Source organism: Dunckerocampus dactyliophorus, chromosome 17 (genome assembly GCF_027744805.1).
Source record: "Dunckerocampus dactyliophorus isolate RoL2022-P2 chromosome 17, RoL_Ddac_1.1, whole genome shotgun sequence".
NCBI classification, from domain to species: domain Eukaryota; kingdom Metazoa; phylum Chordata; class Actinopteri; order Syngnathiformes; family Syngnathidae; genus Dunckerocampus; species Dunckerocampus dactyliophorus.
Genome location: NC_072835.1, coordinates 12,574,803 through 12,592,771, shown reverse-complemented (window position 1 = coordinate 12,592,771; position 17,969 = coordinate 12,574,803). Strand labels below are relative to the sequence as shown.

General features: G+C 39.3%; 1 protein-coding gene across 2 annotated transcripts in view; it reads left to right on the top strand.

The window, feature by feature from the left end:
* The first annotated feature begins 3,479 nt into the window (after window positions 1-3,479).
* dpysl2b (dihydropyrimidinase like 2b) overlaps window positions 3,480-17,969 on the top strand; it is a 27,005-nt gene continuing 12,515 nt past the window's right edge. Inside the window, exons 1-2 of one of the 2 annotated variants that reach the window (XM_054756697.1) lie at window positions 3,480-3,973; window positions 16,813-16,901. In XM_054756697.1, the coding sequence (XP_054612672.1) occupies window positions 3,713-3,973; window positions 16,813-16,901 (350 nt within the window). In that variant the 5' untranslated portion in view covers window positions 3,480-3,712. Of the gene's footprint in view, window positions 3,974-6,100; window positions 6,361-16,812; window positions 16,902-17,969 lie in introns of those variants that run through there. The other variant, XM_054756698.1, reaches the window with a different exon arrangement.

The following is a 17,969-nucleotide window of genomic DNA, read 5'->3' as shown; positions in this document are numbered from 1 at the left end:
ATTGGTCCACCCACATTCTAAAAATATAATTTAACAAAACAACTAAAACAACAACAGTAGAAATGGAAAATCTATAATTTTATGCCGCTGTAAAGGAAAAAAAAGTTAATCTAACAAGAAAAAGTCATAATTTTACGAGAATAACACAATATTATGAGGAGAAATAACGCCATTTTAGGAGCATGTTACGGAAATAAAGTAAAAATATTATGGGAATAAAGTCATAAATACAAGAAGAAAATTTACAAGAATAAATTTGAAATAGTTGGATTAAAAAAAAAAAAACAGCAGAAATGGGGAGAAAAACAGCTGTAATCTTACCAGAATAAAGTAAAATTATTGAGAGAAAAAGACACAACACAATATGATTAAACACGTAATAGGAGGAAAAATAATGTCATTTTAGTAGCATAAAGATGAAATATTAAACTAAAAAGAAGGAATGTTAGTAATGTAATATTATGAACAACAAAACAACTAATAAAGTTGTAATTTGCAAAATTAGGTTGCAGGAAAAACTAACATCATGACAATGAAGTAAAAATATGGGAATGAAGTCCTAAGTTACAATTTGCAAGAAGAAAATTGAAATTGATGGAAAATAAAAAAAAAAACAACAGCAGAAATGGGAAACAAGCTGTAATTAAGTAAAAATATTAAGAGAAAAAAGTTGTTTTTAACAAGGAAAAAGTCACAATTTTACAAAAATAAACGCCTTATATTATCAGGAAAAATAAGATTTTAATTGCACAAAGTTGAAATATTAAAGAAAAATACATTTTTTAAGTTATAACATCAGAAACAAAACAAAATAAAGTTGTCATTTTTGGAAAATCGGGTAGGGGAAAATGTTATGTTTCATAAAGTGTAAATATTATGGGAATAAAGTCATGATATTATAAAAGGCAAATTTACAAAGATTATTTAAGGAGAAAGTTGAGTGGCTGTCTGAAGGTTGCGGATTCCATCCTCCATCCTCCCGTGATCGTGTCGAAGTGTCCTTGGGTGCAACATACTGAACCTCCAGTTGCTCCTGATGCTGCGTCATTAGTAGGTAAATGTGCTAGCGCTGTCAAAGCGCTTTTGAGTGCCTTGGAGGTGGAAAAGCGCTATACGAGTGAAACACCATTTACCAAATATTTGGGAAATAATAAGAATATTTGGGAAATAAAAAAAAAACAACAGCAAAAATGTGGAAAAAACAGCAATGACCTAAATTCATAACAATAATACACTTTTTCACAGACATCACAAAGCTAAGATGCAGTTTTTTCTTGAAATATGCTGTATATAACTTCTTAACATATGTACATGTGTTGGTTTACAAAATATCCAACTGGCCCTTGCATCCTTTGTTTTTTTCAGTATGTGGCCCTCGGTGTAAAAAGTTTCAACACCCCTGGTATAAATGACACAATAGGATAACGATAGGGTGCTCCCTGTCCAGGCTGCAATATTGTACACCCACTTTTTCCATTAAAGGCAGTCGCTGACTGAGCACGCTCGTTTTCTCTGGATGACAAACTTTTAAGTGCAAAGTGTAAACAGGACTGAACAGACGTCACATAAAAAAGCCATGGGTTTTCACGAGGAGCTATAGCAGCCACCGCTTTCGCTGCTTGTTGCACATCCGTTCATGGATGCCAGGAAGGCTCCCGCTCTCCCTCCACCCCGGCCAACTGTTTATCAGGCTCGCTGCCAACTTTCTCACTAATTATCCAACGCTCCCCTCTGTCAGTATTATCTCTGCACTTTCCACCAATAATTTCAGTGCTGACCTTCAAACATTATGGGCCTTTCCCGTTGTCTACTGACCACCCACGCACACCCAAAAAGCTATCCACCCATCCCTCAGAGAGCAAGTACATCGGCAACAACACCGTTCGATGGCTGACACGTTGTTATGGAAACTGTGCTGACATGCTAAAATGTATTCCACAGTCACCACTGCAGTGGAGGGTTTGTCTGTTTTAATCTGAGTCAGGAAGGGTTTATTTAGTTGGACTTGATGACCCTGCACTACAGGGTGCACCACTTTATTAGGTGCACTTGTACTGTACACTAGCTTTGACTGACACTGTGAAACAGGTGCGGTATGAATATAACCCTCATTGTTTACCTCATTACATTAACAATGATTTTACACTACAACACTACACTATGCATATTCGGCTTTCGGGGGAATGCCAGGATGAACCTAAAATGCACTATAATCTTTACAGGTGAACCTAATTTTATCGTCTCTAAACTTTTGAATGCACATGTTCAACTGTTCAGTGTTTTAGTGTTTTTTGCAAGTGTGTGATCCACGAATGGACCGATACAAATCCTGGTTCAATTAGAATTGGTGTTTAAACAGCCATCTTCATGATGCTGTTCACATTTTGGCATCATGAGACCAAGACGACACCTTACAATTGATGAACAGTACCTCACTATTGCCAGGCTTCAAACAGGATGTTCTCAGAGGGAAGTGGCCACTGAGCTTAGAGTGTCACAGAGAAACTGGAAGACAACATTTTTAAAAATGCTACATAATAATAATAATCCACACTGCTTGCCTGTTGCAATTCCAATAACAACTTCTGATCATTAACTTGTGCTCACGTCGCTGCAAGTTTTGAGGCTGGATTGACTGTGGAAGCTCGTGCTTCCATAGCCAAACAAACATCACAGCACACAAGGATGGTGCGTTCAAGGACCGCAAAATCTCAACGATTGCTGAAAAAACTGTCAGTGAAACTGTCAGACAATGAACGTGTAAAAAACGCTGTACATTTTACCATGTAAGTTATTACCACCGTGAATGAGACGTGTTTTCTGCAGAAAACAACAATTTCGAGGGGGGTACTTGAGATCTGTATGTGTACACACAGGCACATCTCAATAAATTAGAATATCTTATAAAGTTCAGCAGTTCAGTTCAAAAAGTGAAACTTTTATATCCGATGAATTCACTGCACGCAGAGCGAAGTATGTCAAGAATGTATTTCTTCATTTGTTAATCATTTTGATGATCACAACAGCAAATAAACCCCAATTCGGTATCTCAAAAAGGGTGAAAAAAACGCAATATTGTATACCACTGGTGTCACACTCTAATTAGCAAATGAACTGCAAAAACGTCCCGAGCCTTTAATTGATAACCCCTGAAATCAATATTCAGATGGACTTGTACATCGAGGTGTCATTTGGTGGATGAGGGTGCGTGTGTGTCAGAATCTGTGGTGCTGAAAGAACAGCGCCCTTCCTTGTAAAATTAGGTGTGACTTCCGGGAACTCTTCTGCACCTGAAACTTCTACCGGAAACACGCTGTCATATAAGACTTTATTCATTGGATTGCCTGCTTGTTAAACCTTCTCTGGATATTTCAGGAAACACCGGATGTCCCCCTGGTAATTTCTTCTATTACACCGGCTGTGCAGCTTTTATTTTGACAGGATAGCCCCTCGCCGTGTCTCTCACATAGGCGGACTTGTCACATTGCTCGCATGCTGGACTCTTAGAAATAAAAGTGCTCTAATATACCTACATCTTTTTTTCCCACATTTCCTCAAGGGTGGGGCTGTTCCACGCATGCACTGTCCTTTGATTTCCCGGCTTTAGTCACGCTGCCCCCACCTGCAAGTGGATTCCTCTCAAGGCGGTGGCCGTGCAGGAGAGAAGAAGCTTTTTTTCGTGTGTAACAGCAACACCGCCTGCAATTAAGACATGTCGACCACGGGCGGAATTTTCACCAATATGGGCTCCGACAGCCCAGCCAGGCCCAGGCAGCAGTTCTGTGGCATGTTCTGCCCGGTGGAGGGCTCCTTGCTGGACGGCAAGACTTTGGACTTGGATGCGCTCTCGGCGTGCAGAGGCAAGCGAGACAGTCGAGTCATTGACCGGCAGAGCGACATCTCCCAGCCCAAGAAGGTGGAGATCAGGGAGAGCACAGGGAAGGAGGCTCTGCAGAACCTGGATGACAAAAAGGTAATTTTAACATCTGTGAAATCACAACATCTGCACAATATTCAAAGCCAACTTACCCAGACTCCATTACCCAGAAAGCCGTGCGTTGCATGCAGAGCTGGGAGGGAGTGGTTACTTGCATCATTGTTCATTTATCCAACATTACAGAGCATCTGTATGACGTCACAACACTGGTGCGAGCATATTTGTTGCATCCTCAATGCATTCTTTCGGAGCAGCACAGGACAAACCCAATCAACCTCATTTGCAGATACTTCAGTGTGCAACACCAAGCAAGTCAATGCATCCTTTGGGGGTCCAGTCCTTTTCCACTGAGGTTCTGATCTTTTGAATTATAACCAGGCTAAAACCCAGTAAATATGCTAAGAAGTTATGTAAAAACAGCTTGCGGGTATGTGTTATAGGCGACAAAGAATATTATTATTAGGGTTTTTGGGCTTAACGTTTTGCTTTTTTTCAACTTTTCTTTTTAAAGAAATCAAAAATAATACAAACGTCGCGATCCGCAAATGGCCCCGAGCCGCACATTGCACCCCCCTGCTTTATTTGTTGGTTTTTAAGCACTCAGGAAGCTGCTGAAAGCTTTTACGGGTGGCTTTTGCTCGGGTTTCATGTTGCATATTGATTGGAGGCCTCACACAAGACACTGTTCACTGACTTAATCACTGACGTTTACATCTCAGTGGACACTTCATTAGGTACACCCACACAGTCAAACATGGGGCCAATGCAAGACCTATATCATGAATTCTTTAACCCTTTGGCGTCCACTGTAGGACTTATGATAATCCATTAACCCCTCTCCACTTTGTGCTTCGAATTTTCTGGCTTCACTCTATCACGGTTTTTCAAAAATATTAGTAAAAAAAGCCCAATATGCATATTGAAGCAAATTTGATGTATTTGTTGCCTAAATTAAGCATATTCAACAATAAAAATGGCTAAATGAACTAAAATACAAATATAAGACATTCAGTAGACACATTCAAAGACATTGTAATTATATGTAGTATTCTGCACTGGCCACTAGGTGTCAGTAATGTTACTGTAATGTTCAGTGAGACACACAAGCACCAGACTTCACCGGAACAAGCTTTTATTACAGGTTGGAATTATCTGACAACAGGCATAATAATCCCTAACACGGTCTACTGTTGCGGCCGGAACCTTTGCCAAGCTAAAACTCAACTCTGAGCCCCCGACGTCACCTTTTGTCCACCCGCCAATCAACTACCCAACCACTGGAACACATTTACAGCAACACACATGAGCACGGGTCTTACTTGTGTTTTAAGTGGCTTATTATCTGTTATTATGTCTACTATATTGGGCAGTGTAAAGGTAGCAGCAGTGTTATTTCATGTCTAGAGGGTTCCAATTATGTTAAAAAACTTATTTAGAAGGTCATAAACAGGTTTTTGATCCTGTCACTCCGAAAATATTCCATTTTTATAAAGAATCGTACTTTGCGGAAAGTCACTTATCACGGTTTGGTCTGGAACCAATTAACCGCCATGAACGAGGCTCATGTACGCATGCAACCCAAGGGCTTCCGATGCTTGCAAGTTTTTTTCCACCCCACGTTTCATTACGACTTTACTTTCAAACCAGGCACTTTTCGTTTTGTCCTGTACCAAAAACGCACACAAATTGGTGATAAACGTGATGACACAATGGCAAAAATCATGGTGAATATTATTGATCATAAGTCTGGTTTTGCTTTACTAATGTGCGCCATTCCAAGACTCATATGTAGTTTGAAGTCTGCACTTTTGCAGACTGCGCAGGCATATACTGTACCATGGATATGAGTTAATAACTTGAAGTTATACACAGTAGAGGGAATGTATAAAGATATGTTTTGTGAGCCATTGTTGCCTTAAAGCTATGCATTTTCATCCATTTTGATCCCATCAGGTAATGAAATCGTAATGGAAAGGCTCTTGGGTGTATATGTATTTATTTTCCAGTACAAACTGGGCAACAATGGCCGCAGACTCTTGTATTTGTTCATCAGATATGTCCTGTTTAATCTAATTGAAGCCATTGCTGTCAATGGAGCAGGGCGAGGCTTTGCGCGTGCGCAGTGGTGTTCTTTTTCTTCGGTGTGGGAGAGAGGCTCGGCTCGGCCCCTCCCCTTTCTTGTCTGTTTCGGAAAGACTCGGTGCATCGGCGGACACCAGGAGGCTGCCAAGGACTCCATCCTGACTTCCAGCGACGTCCTTTCCTGCTATTTCTCTCAGTTTTTGTGTGTTGTTGGTGGAGGCGCTTCGCCAGCGTGAGAAACAACCATCCTGCTCCTTTTTTTCCCGCCCTTAATCCGTTTGCGTACATAACGGTCCAAGATGTCCGGCTATCAGGGCAAGAAGAACATCCCTCGCATCACAGTGAGTGCAAATGCAGCGTGAAAGCGGTCTGGTGGCCGGTGTGTGTGTGTGTACAGGATGTCATGGTGTTCCCTCTGCGATAAAATCCCCAATCTGAGCTCCTTCTATGTGTTTAGTCGCTTTAAGAACGTTTTCACACTAGCTACACTAGCTTGCAGGATGAAACAATGCACTTAACATTGCATGGAATGCAGGTTTAATGTCAGCCGGTGGTCTTTGTTATATGTCCTTTACCGGCTTGTATGTAAGGTTAAGTTTACACACCGTTTGTTTTCATTTTAAAAAAGCAAAGGGGAATTTAAGGACATGATGATTGTGTCACACTGGGGAATTATTTCCTTAAATCACAAGAATGGAAGTATAGTGAATATGGAGGGGGGAGTGAAAGGGGGGAAGGGAGGGGACTCCTATTTCCTTTCATGATTGTCGTTCTCTCAGTTTTAGAAAGGATGTACAGGAAGCGCTGATTGCACTCATTTGTGGGAAGCCAATAGGTCGTAGTTTAAGTTGTATGACAATATCAGAAAAATGTGTAGTATGATTATTGAAGTGTACTACATTATGCTGAGAGATTTCTTATATTTTGCACCTCCATTTGTCCACCCAGACAAGTGGGAGGGTTACGTCAGGAAGGGCATCAGGTGTAAAAACTAAGACAAATTATGTAGCTAACAGGAAAAGACAAAAGAATTAAAAAAATAAATAATTCTATACAGCGGAACCTCGGTTAGTACGACAGAGTATTAGGGCCACATTGAAAAAAAATCTTACAAGAATTAAAGTCATACATTTCCAAGAAAAAAATCGAAAATTTATGAGAATAAGGTCGTAATATTTCTTTTGCTCAAGGCCAAAGGTCACATACGTCCCCCCTTTTCATAGCTCTCTCAAGGCAATGCCTGTTACGACGGCGTATTTTAATAATCTGAGATTTCGAGACTAAAGTCGTAAATTTCCGAGAAAAAACTCGTAATATTACAAGAATAAATTTGTACATTGACGCGAAACTTTATGTTACAGACATTGCCTGAGACAGCTACTGTATGAAAAGGGGGGACTTATGTGACCTTCGGCATGTGGAGGCGTAAGGAAGGCGAAAGTGTGAATAGCTAGACATGCTAATCTGTTTGTGCTGCTCTGTTTTGCTGCCACGTCATACAGAAAAGCTAGCCTGAAGCAAGAGGAAAGCTTCCTTCCTTCCTGAAGAGCTATGCTCAATTTTCCCCCGGATGCGTATGACACGTAACATTACGACTTTACTCTCGTAAATTTATGACTTTATTCTCATAAATGTATGACTTTATTCTCATAAATTTACGACTTTTTTCTCGGAAATTTACAACTTTATTCTCGAAATCTCAGATAATTTATTTTTTCAATGTGGCCCTAATACCCTGTTGTACGGTTAGCGTATTTTTCGGTTTATATGAAATATACGCAAAAATGTTCGCCTTGGTTTGTGTACTTTCCCCGGGTAGTGTGCAATATGGCGTGTGTCTTATTGTGTTATTAAAACACTGCGTGAGTCCAATTGTGTTTATAACGTATTTGTACCACAAAACGTCCCTGTTAGCCGCGTGTTAGCATGGAAACAGAACCATGGGAGGTCCCGGAAGGCCAGCTGATGGGGGACTATCTTGATAGAACTGAATAGAAAAACAGAAATGGCAAACGGCATGCAATAAAGACAAGTCAAAAGAAAAGCCAGTTATTTAATGTGATCGCTGTGATTAATGCAAACCGGGGCAGTGGAGCCAACTCCCCTTGGCCGTCATGCTGTCGACAGTGCAGTGTGAGTCCTTGAGTAAAAGGCAGTGTTTGTTTGTGATGCAGCTCGTTAAATAAAATAAAAAAAATGTAAAAATGATATTCCACGTTAGTATGAATTCATGCACCAGTGTGGCTAATGTTATGGGCAGTGAAAGTGTGTAATTTCCATGTTCACGTACAATATAGCATATAATGTTTGATGTATAGCGTTTTACGTTAATGAATTGATCAGGAATTGTCCGCAGTACTGCTCTTGAGTCATTTAAGTCATTTGGCCAGACTTTGCATGGCAAACGTACCAGTTGGTGTAGCAGAGATCAGAGGATTAGTTGCCGTTGTTGTCCTTACAGTAATTAGGTTGAACGTAAATGGATAGAGGGGCTATTCCTGAATTGCACATGGAAGAAAAACAGGTCAGGGGCTTTTTTTGTGTGTTAAAAATGTGCACATTTTCTTGAAAATGCGTGTGGAAATCATGCTTTCATCACACCATTTGTGACTGTAAGTGGAGAGAACAGGAACGACCTAACAGTGCTTTTACTGTAACTCCATAAAGCTGCATTTTTGTGAAAAGTAGGTATAATCAAACCAAACAGAAGCTGGACATGAATTAAATGAAGATTAAACCGTCACTAATTCACCCTGTGATACATGTACCCTTAGTAAATTGATATTTAATAGAACTAAATGTTGATTGTTAGTTCATGTTGTTAGTTTCACAGGAAAAATGAAGATTACTGGGGCAGCTGCGGAGGCAGTAACATACTTACAGCATTTCTCATGTAATATACATGAACCACAGCAGGTTGACCACCTGGGATTGGAGCTGCTTCAACACTAATAGCTCTTAGTCATTTGGCCCTCGAATAGGAAGTACAGTACACTGGAGGCTGTTAAGATGCACAACTCAGTGAATATTCCATTAGAAAAGACATGCACCTCAATGCATTTGGACAGCCACAGAAAGATTTGGCGCCATCTGCTCACCCTTGCTCACAATCACATTATAATACCACTGCTTGTGTGGCTTGTACTTAAAAATCTGTACAGTAGATGGCATCATAACTCTCCGCATAGTCAGAGGCACCTCAGCTTGCTGAAGGAAGGTGCTCTTCAATTTGAACAACTAAGCGCTAACAACAAACACAACTTTAACTGGTATTTGCAAAGTGCCTGCAAGGCATGCTGGGCACTCCTGCAGCAACTCCTCTTGACGCTACAATATAGCGAGATATTAGATGTACAGTCATTTTAACGGCCTTATAACACACACTTCATGTTCTGTTGTTAAATAAGGTTTAAAAACATGAGATAATGTCGCACATTTCTTCAACAATTAAACGTAAAATGGTTTGGGGGGAAAAAAACGGAAAAATGTCAAGGAGCAGATGGAAAGACAGTCAAGCCTGAGGCCAAGCCAAACCACTTAAACATATGAACGTGACTAGAAACGCTATATAGAGACAGCCAGTCCAGCACATGAAGCACAGTTGAGGTAATACAGAGATCCTGAGTGTACCAACTTGGCTAAACTCTCTCTATTCACTTTCCATCAGCGTGTAGACATGGCAGAATCACTCTGTAGATGTCCTGAACTCCTGTTTCCACGACAATGTGGTATTGAGCGGGTCAATGCTGCCTTGTGGTGGTCTGCATGCAGGATGTAGGCCGGGGGTACTCAACTACATTTTCAAAAATGGGAGGGCCCAAGAGCTGGACATGCGCTGTTCCATTATGCACACTGGACATGAGTGACCACATTTCCAGTGCTTTTCTTAATGTGACTTTCAAACACAATGTTCCGCAAACATTGAAATAAAGCAGTAACGGCAAAAGTGAAGTTGAAAAAATAAAAGTGCATCAAATAAATGACCAAATTTTTAATTTGGTCTTCAGCTCTCTCGTTTATCATGTCTGTGTTGGTGAATGGTCTGGCTTCGCTTGTAGTTGTCTTTCCAAGTTTTTAGCTTCTGTGTGCGCGTATCCAAACGGAGCAGATGGACTGCGTCGAAGTTGTGACAAAAGTGCACCCACAGGTTTCATTCCTTGGATGCAGTGTTTACGTTGTTCCAAAAGTGAACACGGCTTCCCCACTGCATTTTTGGTAAATGCATATTTTGTAGCCCAGTCGCTGTTTAAAGTCCAATTTTTAGTGTCTTTCTTTTTTTTTGTGTTGCAAGGGATTTACTTGTCTTCTTATACTGCTGCTTCATTGACGTCTAGGCCTTGCTGTTGCCCCCTGTACAGTGGAGGAAGTACTGCATGAACTTCTAGTTAAACTGAATGGCTTATATTATTTAGGTTACAGGTGTCAAACTCGAGGCCCGGGGGCCAGATGTGGCCCGTCACATAATTTTATATGGCCCACAAAAGCCCGGGAATAATGTGTGTCAATGATGCACTTCACTTTCCATTTGTCCATTATCTACGTTGCTTGTCCTCACTAGGGTCGCGGGGGTATGCTGGAGCCTATCCCGGCTGACCCTGGGCGAGAGGCGGGGTACACCCTGGACTGGTCGCCAGCCAATCGCAGGGCACATATAGACAAACAACCATTCATGGAAGGGCGTTATTAGTCACATAAGCTCCACACGATGAATGGATGCCATTCCTTTGTTTTCATGATCAATATTAAAATAATCACAAGAATATGTTTATCTCTTCAAACTGAATTCCTTACGAGTTCATTAACTATTTATCAAGTGGAAAGCGCTTTTTCTTCATCCTCTAAATGCTGCCATCTTGTGGTTCAGACTTTCTACTTGCACCCAAAAAAAGTAATTTAATGGTGATTTGTACATCAAACTTCACACGACTTTTATATTTTATTTAAAAAAAAAAGTAATTGCCGTAAAGCGTAAAGCATAACTGCAACTCATATTTCTTCAGCGAACTTCTCTGCAGCCCAGCAAATAGCAGCAAAGCTAAATGAAGGCTCTAAATCTAATTTTAAAGGAAGATAAAAATAGAAACAAGCTATAATAAGAGTGACCTGGATGAAAGTCTCAGTAGGTGCAATCCTTAACAGCGTGCACAGTGAGTGTGCACAGTGAGTGTGCACTTACTCCTGTAAGGATGCTTCACCCTGTACTCTCTAGTCACACATCACTCATCGTGCCTCTCTCCAAAAGCACCCACCCGCCCACACACACACTACACACACACTCAGCATCCACCACCCCTAACCCAAATTTCCCCAAAGTGAAACGCCAGACAAATGTGTACCAAAAGGGATCATTTTTCATTACTGAGCACTAGAACAAAGCAGACCATTGTGTAGTACGGTCAGTAACAAGAGTGCAGTGGCTCTGGTTGTGCTCGGTCCTCAGCTGAGGGGGGTCAGTGAGGCAAAAAGATGATTTTATTCAGCTTCAAACAATCCAACAGCACAAATACTTCATGGTATTTTAATTTCCTTTTACAATGGATTAAAAAATATGAAAGAAAATTCATACTTAAATCAATTTTTTTTTTTTTTTAGATTTGTTTGAAATAACAGATTTAACAGTATTTAAAAATATATATTATTTCCTTTTTTCCCCAGTCAAGTCAAGTTTGAGTGCACAGGTTAATATTAGTCAAGATCACGCTACTGTCACACATTATAGTTTTTGTATCAGCTTTGCTTATCATACAAGTGTGAGTTGCTACTGTTTACAACTGCCCCAGAAGTGTAATAGAAATGTAAATGTACCATCATTAGTTTATACTGATCTGCTACAATTTATTATTAGCGAATGGGCAATGCAGTCACTCCTATCTAATCACATGCAGCACATACATATAAGTTGTTATATAGTGTTAACTAATTAATAACCAATCCATAAACCCTTTCTAAAACGGTATCTAGGGTCATGTAATGCTATCCCTGTTTTGACATTTCATTTCAAAAGCACAACGTAAATGAAATATAGCGAGCATGTGTTTTCGCAGCTCGTGTGTGGACGGACATGGTACAGTGTGATTTAGTTTGTCAAAATAGCATGCATTAAATCGTAGTGTCGGATGTCGTAACTGGCAGCGTTCCCCATCTGACATCATGCTATGTTACCAGGATATTTTCCATTTGGACAAAAACACAAAGTGTTGCCTGGTAATGGCGAATGCCAGCAGACGTTTTCATAGCAACCAAGATGCTTTTGGCCTGCATTATGAATAATGAATCATTAAACTGAAGTAGCTCTCAGACAGCCCGTCTGTTACTAGCTTGGCTTTACTACTGTATACATTATTGTATTTTTGATTATTTGTCTATATTAAATCTATATTTTTTAAAATATGGTCTTTTAGTGAATTGTAGTATCTTTTACTGCATCATTCAATGTATAGTGAACGTTATGATTTGTAGCATGCAGGTACAAACATTAGGTTTTGTAGTTGAACTCCTACAATTAATACCAATTAATTAATAATTCATCCCCCCAAAAACACATATCTCTTTTTACTGTACTTGACAATTGACAATTCTTGACAATTCTATCATAAAAAGCCAAATTTGCTGTTATTTTGTTCAAGTGATATTTTTGTATTCATTGTTTCCTGTAGGACTGTAATCTGCTTACGGATGTGCATATAATTTTTATGGATGCTGTGAGAGACAAAAAATTTTTGTGATTTTTTTAAACGTCACAAGCAAGAAGCAGCGCCCGTGAGTGTTTTTATATGGAGGAGAGACCCGCAACAGCAACAGCTGCTGGTTAAGAAGCAATGCAGTCGTCCCTCGCCACATAGTGGTTCGAATTTCGCTACTTCACTCTGTCACAGTTTTTCACACATTTATTAATTAATAAACCTAAATTAAGCATTTCCATGCATAAATGATGTCCAATACAAATATAAGCCATTAAGAAGACTCATTCAAATTGTGCTGTAGTATTGTACATTGTTGTCCATAATTGTGCGGTGAGACAAGCACCAGACTTGATCGGTGAAACAAAAGGCTTTTATTGCAGGTTTAAATTATCTCACAACATAATAATAATAATCATAATAATAACACGGGCTACTGGGCTACTGCATAACCCGTGACCTCACTTCCTGTCTTCCATTTGGAACACATTTACTGCCCATGAGCACGAGTTTTATGGCTTATTTGCTCTTATTGTATCTGCTATATTGGGTAATACTAATATAAACGTAACTATAGAGTTGTTATTTCACGTCTAGAGGGCTCTATTCAAGTTAAAAACTGTATGTAAAAGATTGTAAACAGGTTTTCTATGCCTTAACTATGAAAATATTCTATTTATAAAGAAGAAATCCTACTTTGCAGAAATTCGCTAATCACGGTCAGGTCTGGAATCAATTAACAGGGATAAATGAGGGATTACTGTGTGTGGTTTCATGTTTGAGTATCCAAAAGTGTCGAATAAGGCCAGAAAAAGTTGGCAGAATTGTCTGTAGTCACTTTTTGTAAAACAGAATCTAGAGGGGTCTGAATACTCGCCACATATAACCGCTGAGTTGGCAACACTTGTTCCTCCTGGAACCTCTTCTTATTCCGCGGCAGACCAGGTGTGTATAAGGTGTGTTAAGAGGCAGAGTTACGATGCCATTTACTGTACGAAGTTGTAACGACAAGCTGCATTCACAGACAGTGCCATTATAATGTGTTTGTGAGTGAGGGCCAACAGGTAGTGCCATATCTATTTGTGGCGGTCCAAATTTATTTGTGGTGGGCCGCCACATATAAGTCAATACATGGGAAACACTGGCTAGAGATGTGCAAAACTGCATTTTGTTGTTGAACTTCACATCCTGTTAGAGGTTCCCATGATAAAAATGTCACTGTCAAGTTTGGCACCGATCCAGCACAATCACACACAAACACTCTGCAGCCCCAGTGAGCCAACAACAATCAAATGATTATCCAAGTTTGGATTCTTGGCAGTAGTGTTACACTTGTCACTTGAACCTTTCTGCAGCTGCAGCTACAGACGTTTAAGAGAAGACATAAATGTTCACTACTAATTTGGTCATAATTATTTGCCTCTCCCTTGCTAAGTGGCTCTCAGTTTGGAGACTGTGGGAAAATGTATTAACCTGACAAGTGAATTGATGTCCGGTCATGTTGTGAGTAATGTAATGATCATAGGGACACAAGCAGGCCAACAGTGGGTTGGAAGCATCTGGCTCCCTTATATTCATTAGAGCATGATCCAGTTGTAGAGGATCTCAAAAGACCTGCTGAAGTCAAAAATACTGTATTGATATTGTAGTGTGCAGCCTACAGTATGTGTAAAAACTCCACCTAAAAAGACTCCACCAACATGCAAAGCGGTTATGACACATTTGCTGTCATTTTTTAGCTATAGTTCATTGCACCTGTCTAAGGTCTATGTGCTGAAACTGCAGTTTTCAGGCTGTGCACAGGCGCAGCGACTGAAGAAAACATAAAATCGTACAATACAGCGCTTTACATTGTGTTACAGTTTCATACAGTGGCAACTGTCTAAGTCAAGAGTGTCCAAAGCACGGCTTCGCCAGAGCCAAAATATTATGAAGAAATATATGGAGGAAAATTTACAAAAAGAAAGTGAAATAGTTGGAAAAAAAAAAACAACCCAGCAGAAATGGAAAAAAAAGCAGTAATTTAATGAGAATAAACTCAACACCACCCTGGGGAGGTGTACAGGGCAAGTCCGACCGGTAGAAGGTCTCAGGGAAGACCCAGGATACGTTGGAGAGACTATGTCTCCCAACTGGCCTGGGAACGCCTCGGGATCTGTACGAAATGGCTGGGGAGAGGGAAGTCTGGGCCTCCCTGTTTAGGCTGCTGCCAAAGAGATGTCAGCAAACTTCTGTAGGTTAAAAAATCCTTTATTATCTTCCATTCTCCTAATATCATTGGCCAAAGTCACTTTGAAGGATCCACAGCTTTGAAGGATTTGTCATACTTGTGTGCCTGATGAATTTGGCATTTTACCACTTTAGTGAGAGGTTGTGTGGCGTCGTTGTATTAGGGGATATATGTATGTATGTATGTATGTATGTACTGTATGTATGTATGTACGTACGCATGTATGTATGTATGTACTGTATGTATGTATGTATGTATGTACGTATGCATGTATGTATGTATGTACTGTATGTATGTATGTATGTATGTACTGTATGTATGTATGTATGTATGTACTGTATGTATGTATGTGTGTATGTATGTATGTATGTACGTATGCATGTATGTACTGTATGTATGTATGTATGTATGTACTGTATGTATGTATGTATGTATGTATGTATGTACGTACGCATGTATGTATGTATGTACTGTATGTATGTATGTATGTATATACTGTATGTATGTATGTATGTATGTATGTATGTATGTATGTACAGTATGTATGTACAGTATGTATGTATGTATATATGTATGTATGTATGTATTTATGTATGTATGTATGTATGTATGTAGCATTTATAAATTGTAGCACAAGTGACACCAGGCTGTCTCTTCTGCTCAAATTAAATGTTTGATTTTCAAAACAGTATTTACTTTACATTACATTATTTTCACATTTTAATTTATGTAAAAATGAACACATTCTAATTCCAGAGAGGACTTAAACAAATCATCTCATTTTCAAAGAGTTGAATTATCACATATTTGACCAAAAGTGGTTTTGCTCCTGATGTTTTTGATGCAGTATTGACAAGTGAATGCTTCAGAGAACTGCAGTGTATTGATGGGGGGGCGTGGTTCGAACAGGCTGCTTGGCTGAGGTGCAGCTAGCAGCAGTTGTGCATGCTCAAATAGAGTGTTCTTTGTTAGTAGAGGATGCTGGAGTCCTTGTGAGCAGAGCTGCCACTCCCTTTTTGCATAGTAAGCCAGAACAGCAGGGACGACAAGGGGAGGAGGTATATGGCCCAGGGTGGGTGGCTGTGGAAGCGGTAGCACTCCCTCCGCCTCACTGCACCCACTCTTTCTCTCGAGCACAGAGACAAGTGACCCAGCAGTGGGCGTAGATGATTGATTTCACACTGTGCCCTGTGATTGGTCCTCTCCCATGTCTGCTTTTGCAAAGGTCTGAATCCTTAAAAAGGACGGAGGGGTGTGTCAGGCGGGGGACTGCTGTCCTCATTGTTTCACCAGTAAATTCTCACCCTAATTTTAGCGCCGCAACAAACTGAACCAGAGCATCGACTCTTCTGTCTGATTTCATTTGATTGAATCATCATTGGATGAAACAACGATGCTTGAATATGTTCAAAGAAAACATTGTTTGCACACCCAAACAGAGGAAAGTTACTTTAACAGCTGTACGGTTTTAATGTGCTTGGATTTAAATACTCTTTTCAGCACATTATCTCATTGCCGCCATGCTGCTTTTTGCAGCTTTCTGTAATTCCCCTGTCCTCCATCCATGCTTCCATGTGTGTACATTTTTTGTTGTGAGGATGAAATCAGTTTTTCTGGAGGAATAAAGCCAGCCAATAGTGTTTCTTATCAAAAAAGCAGCCAGAGACAGGCAATTTGTTCACTTTATGTGCTTTAAATGACATTTTCCACACACACAGTCTTTTTTTTAAACAGAGCCAAAACCAATACTCATCATTTACCTTGATAGCCTGCTTTAAAATTCCAGACTGATGAGCGTACGTTCACATCTGCACCAACTGGTTGTTGTTTCATTCCAATAAGAGAATATTAGTTATAAGCTGACTGATTGTATTATCTTCCAGAGCGACCGTCTCCTTATCAAAGGAGCAAAGATCGTTAATGATGACCAGTCTTTCTGCGCTGACATTTACATGGAGGATGGAGTCATCAAGTGAGTTCATGTTCATGTTTGTTCATTGTTGAAAGAGTGTTTCAGTGTTGATGTCTGTTATGCCCAATGTTCCCAAAGTGGGGTACGCCAATTGTAATAGGAAGTACGTGAATGAAAATTAACAATCGTTGCCTATAATGAAGTTTTTCATTACTGTGTGCGTTATATGAACAAATTGAGAGTGTTGAAGCTTGAAGATTTCGTTTATATTGGTGTTACAATCCCCGCACGGCGTAACGAGGCGGTGAAAACTTGTTCACCAAAATTAGGCTTTATCGTGTATGTGTTTTTGTACTTTGGCTACTGCTTTATCAGAATTGTTCATCTTTCCCCTTCAATTTGGTATTAAATTAATATGCAGGTCAGACAAAAAAGTGACGTTCAAATTCAACCCATTCAAATGGAAGGATGGCAACATTAGGAATAAAAGATATGTAGGATAATTAGCCTGGAAATAATAAATAGATAAAGATAAAAATGACCAATTTTCTGATTAAAATGAGTGTTTTTTTATTTATACTTGGTGTACTGTATGTCATATGTATGAGACAATAAAATCTTGATGTATAAAGTATAGCATACCTGTTGCCATACCGGCAGCTTTCATCAGAAGATTAATGCACCACTGGTGTACAGTCTTAAAGGTAGATGCGTTTTTTTTTAAAAATAGTGCAATATTAGCGCCGTCTCCCTTTATTCTTATAAATAAATAGTCAATTACACATTTTCTGTGCTTTATCTCAGTTGATGAATTTACTTTATGGCGATTATATTACAGTACTATTGCCAATTATTAAAAACATACTGTAAGTCATTATGATTAAAGTTAATGTAATTCATTACTATTGAATTTTTTTTTTTCAAAACTTTAAAACAGTCAAAAATGTAAAAAAAAAAAAAGAAAAGACAAACACGTTTATCATGGAACACAATGAAAGAAAAGTATATTACACTGGAATCATTCATCTAAATATAATGTTAATTAATTCTATTAATTAATTAATTGTGTTATAATATTACTGTTTTTATTATTATTATTATTACAATATTTTACTTTTGAATTTCCTA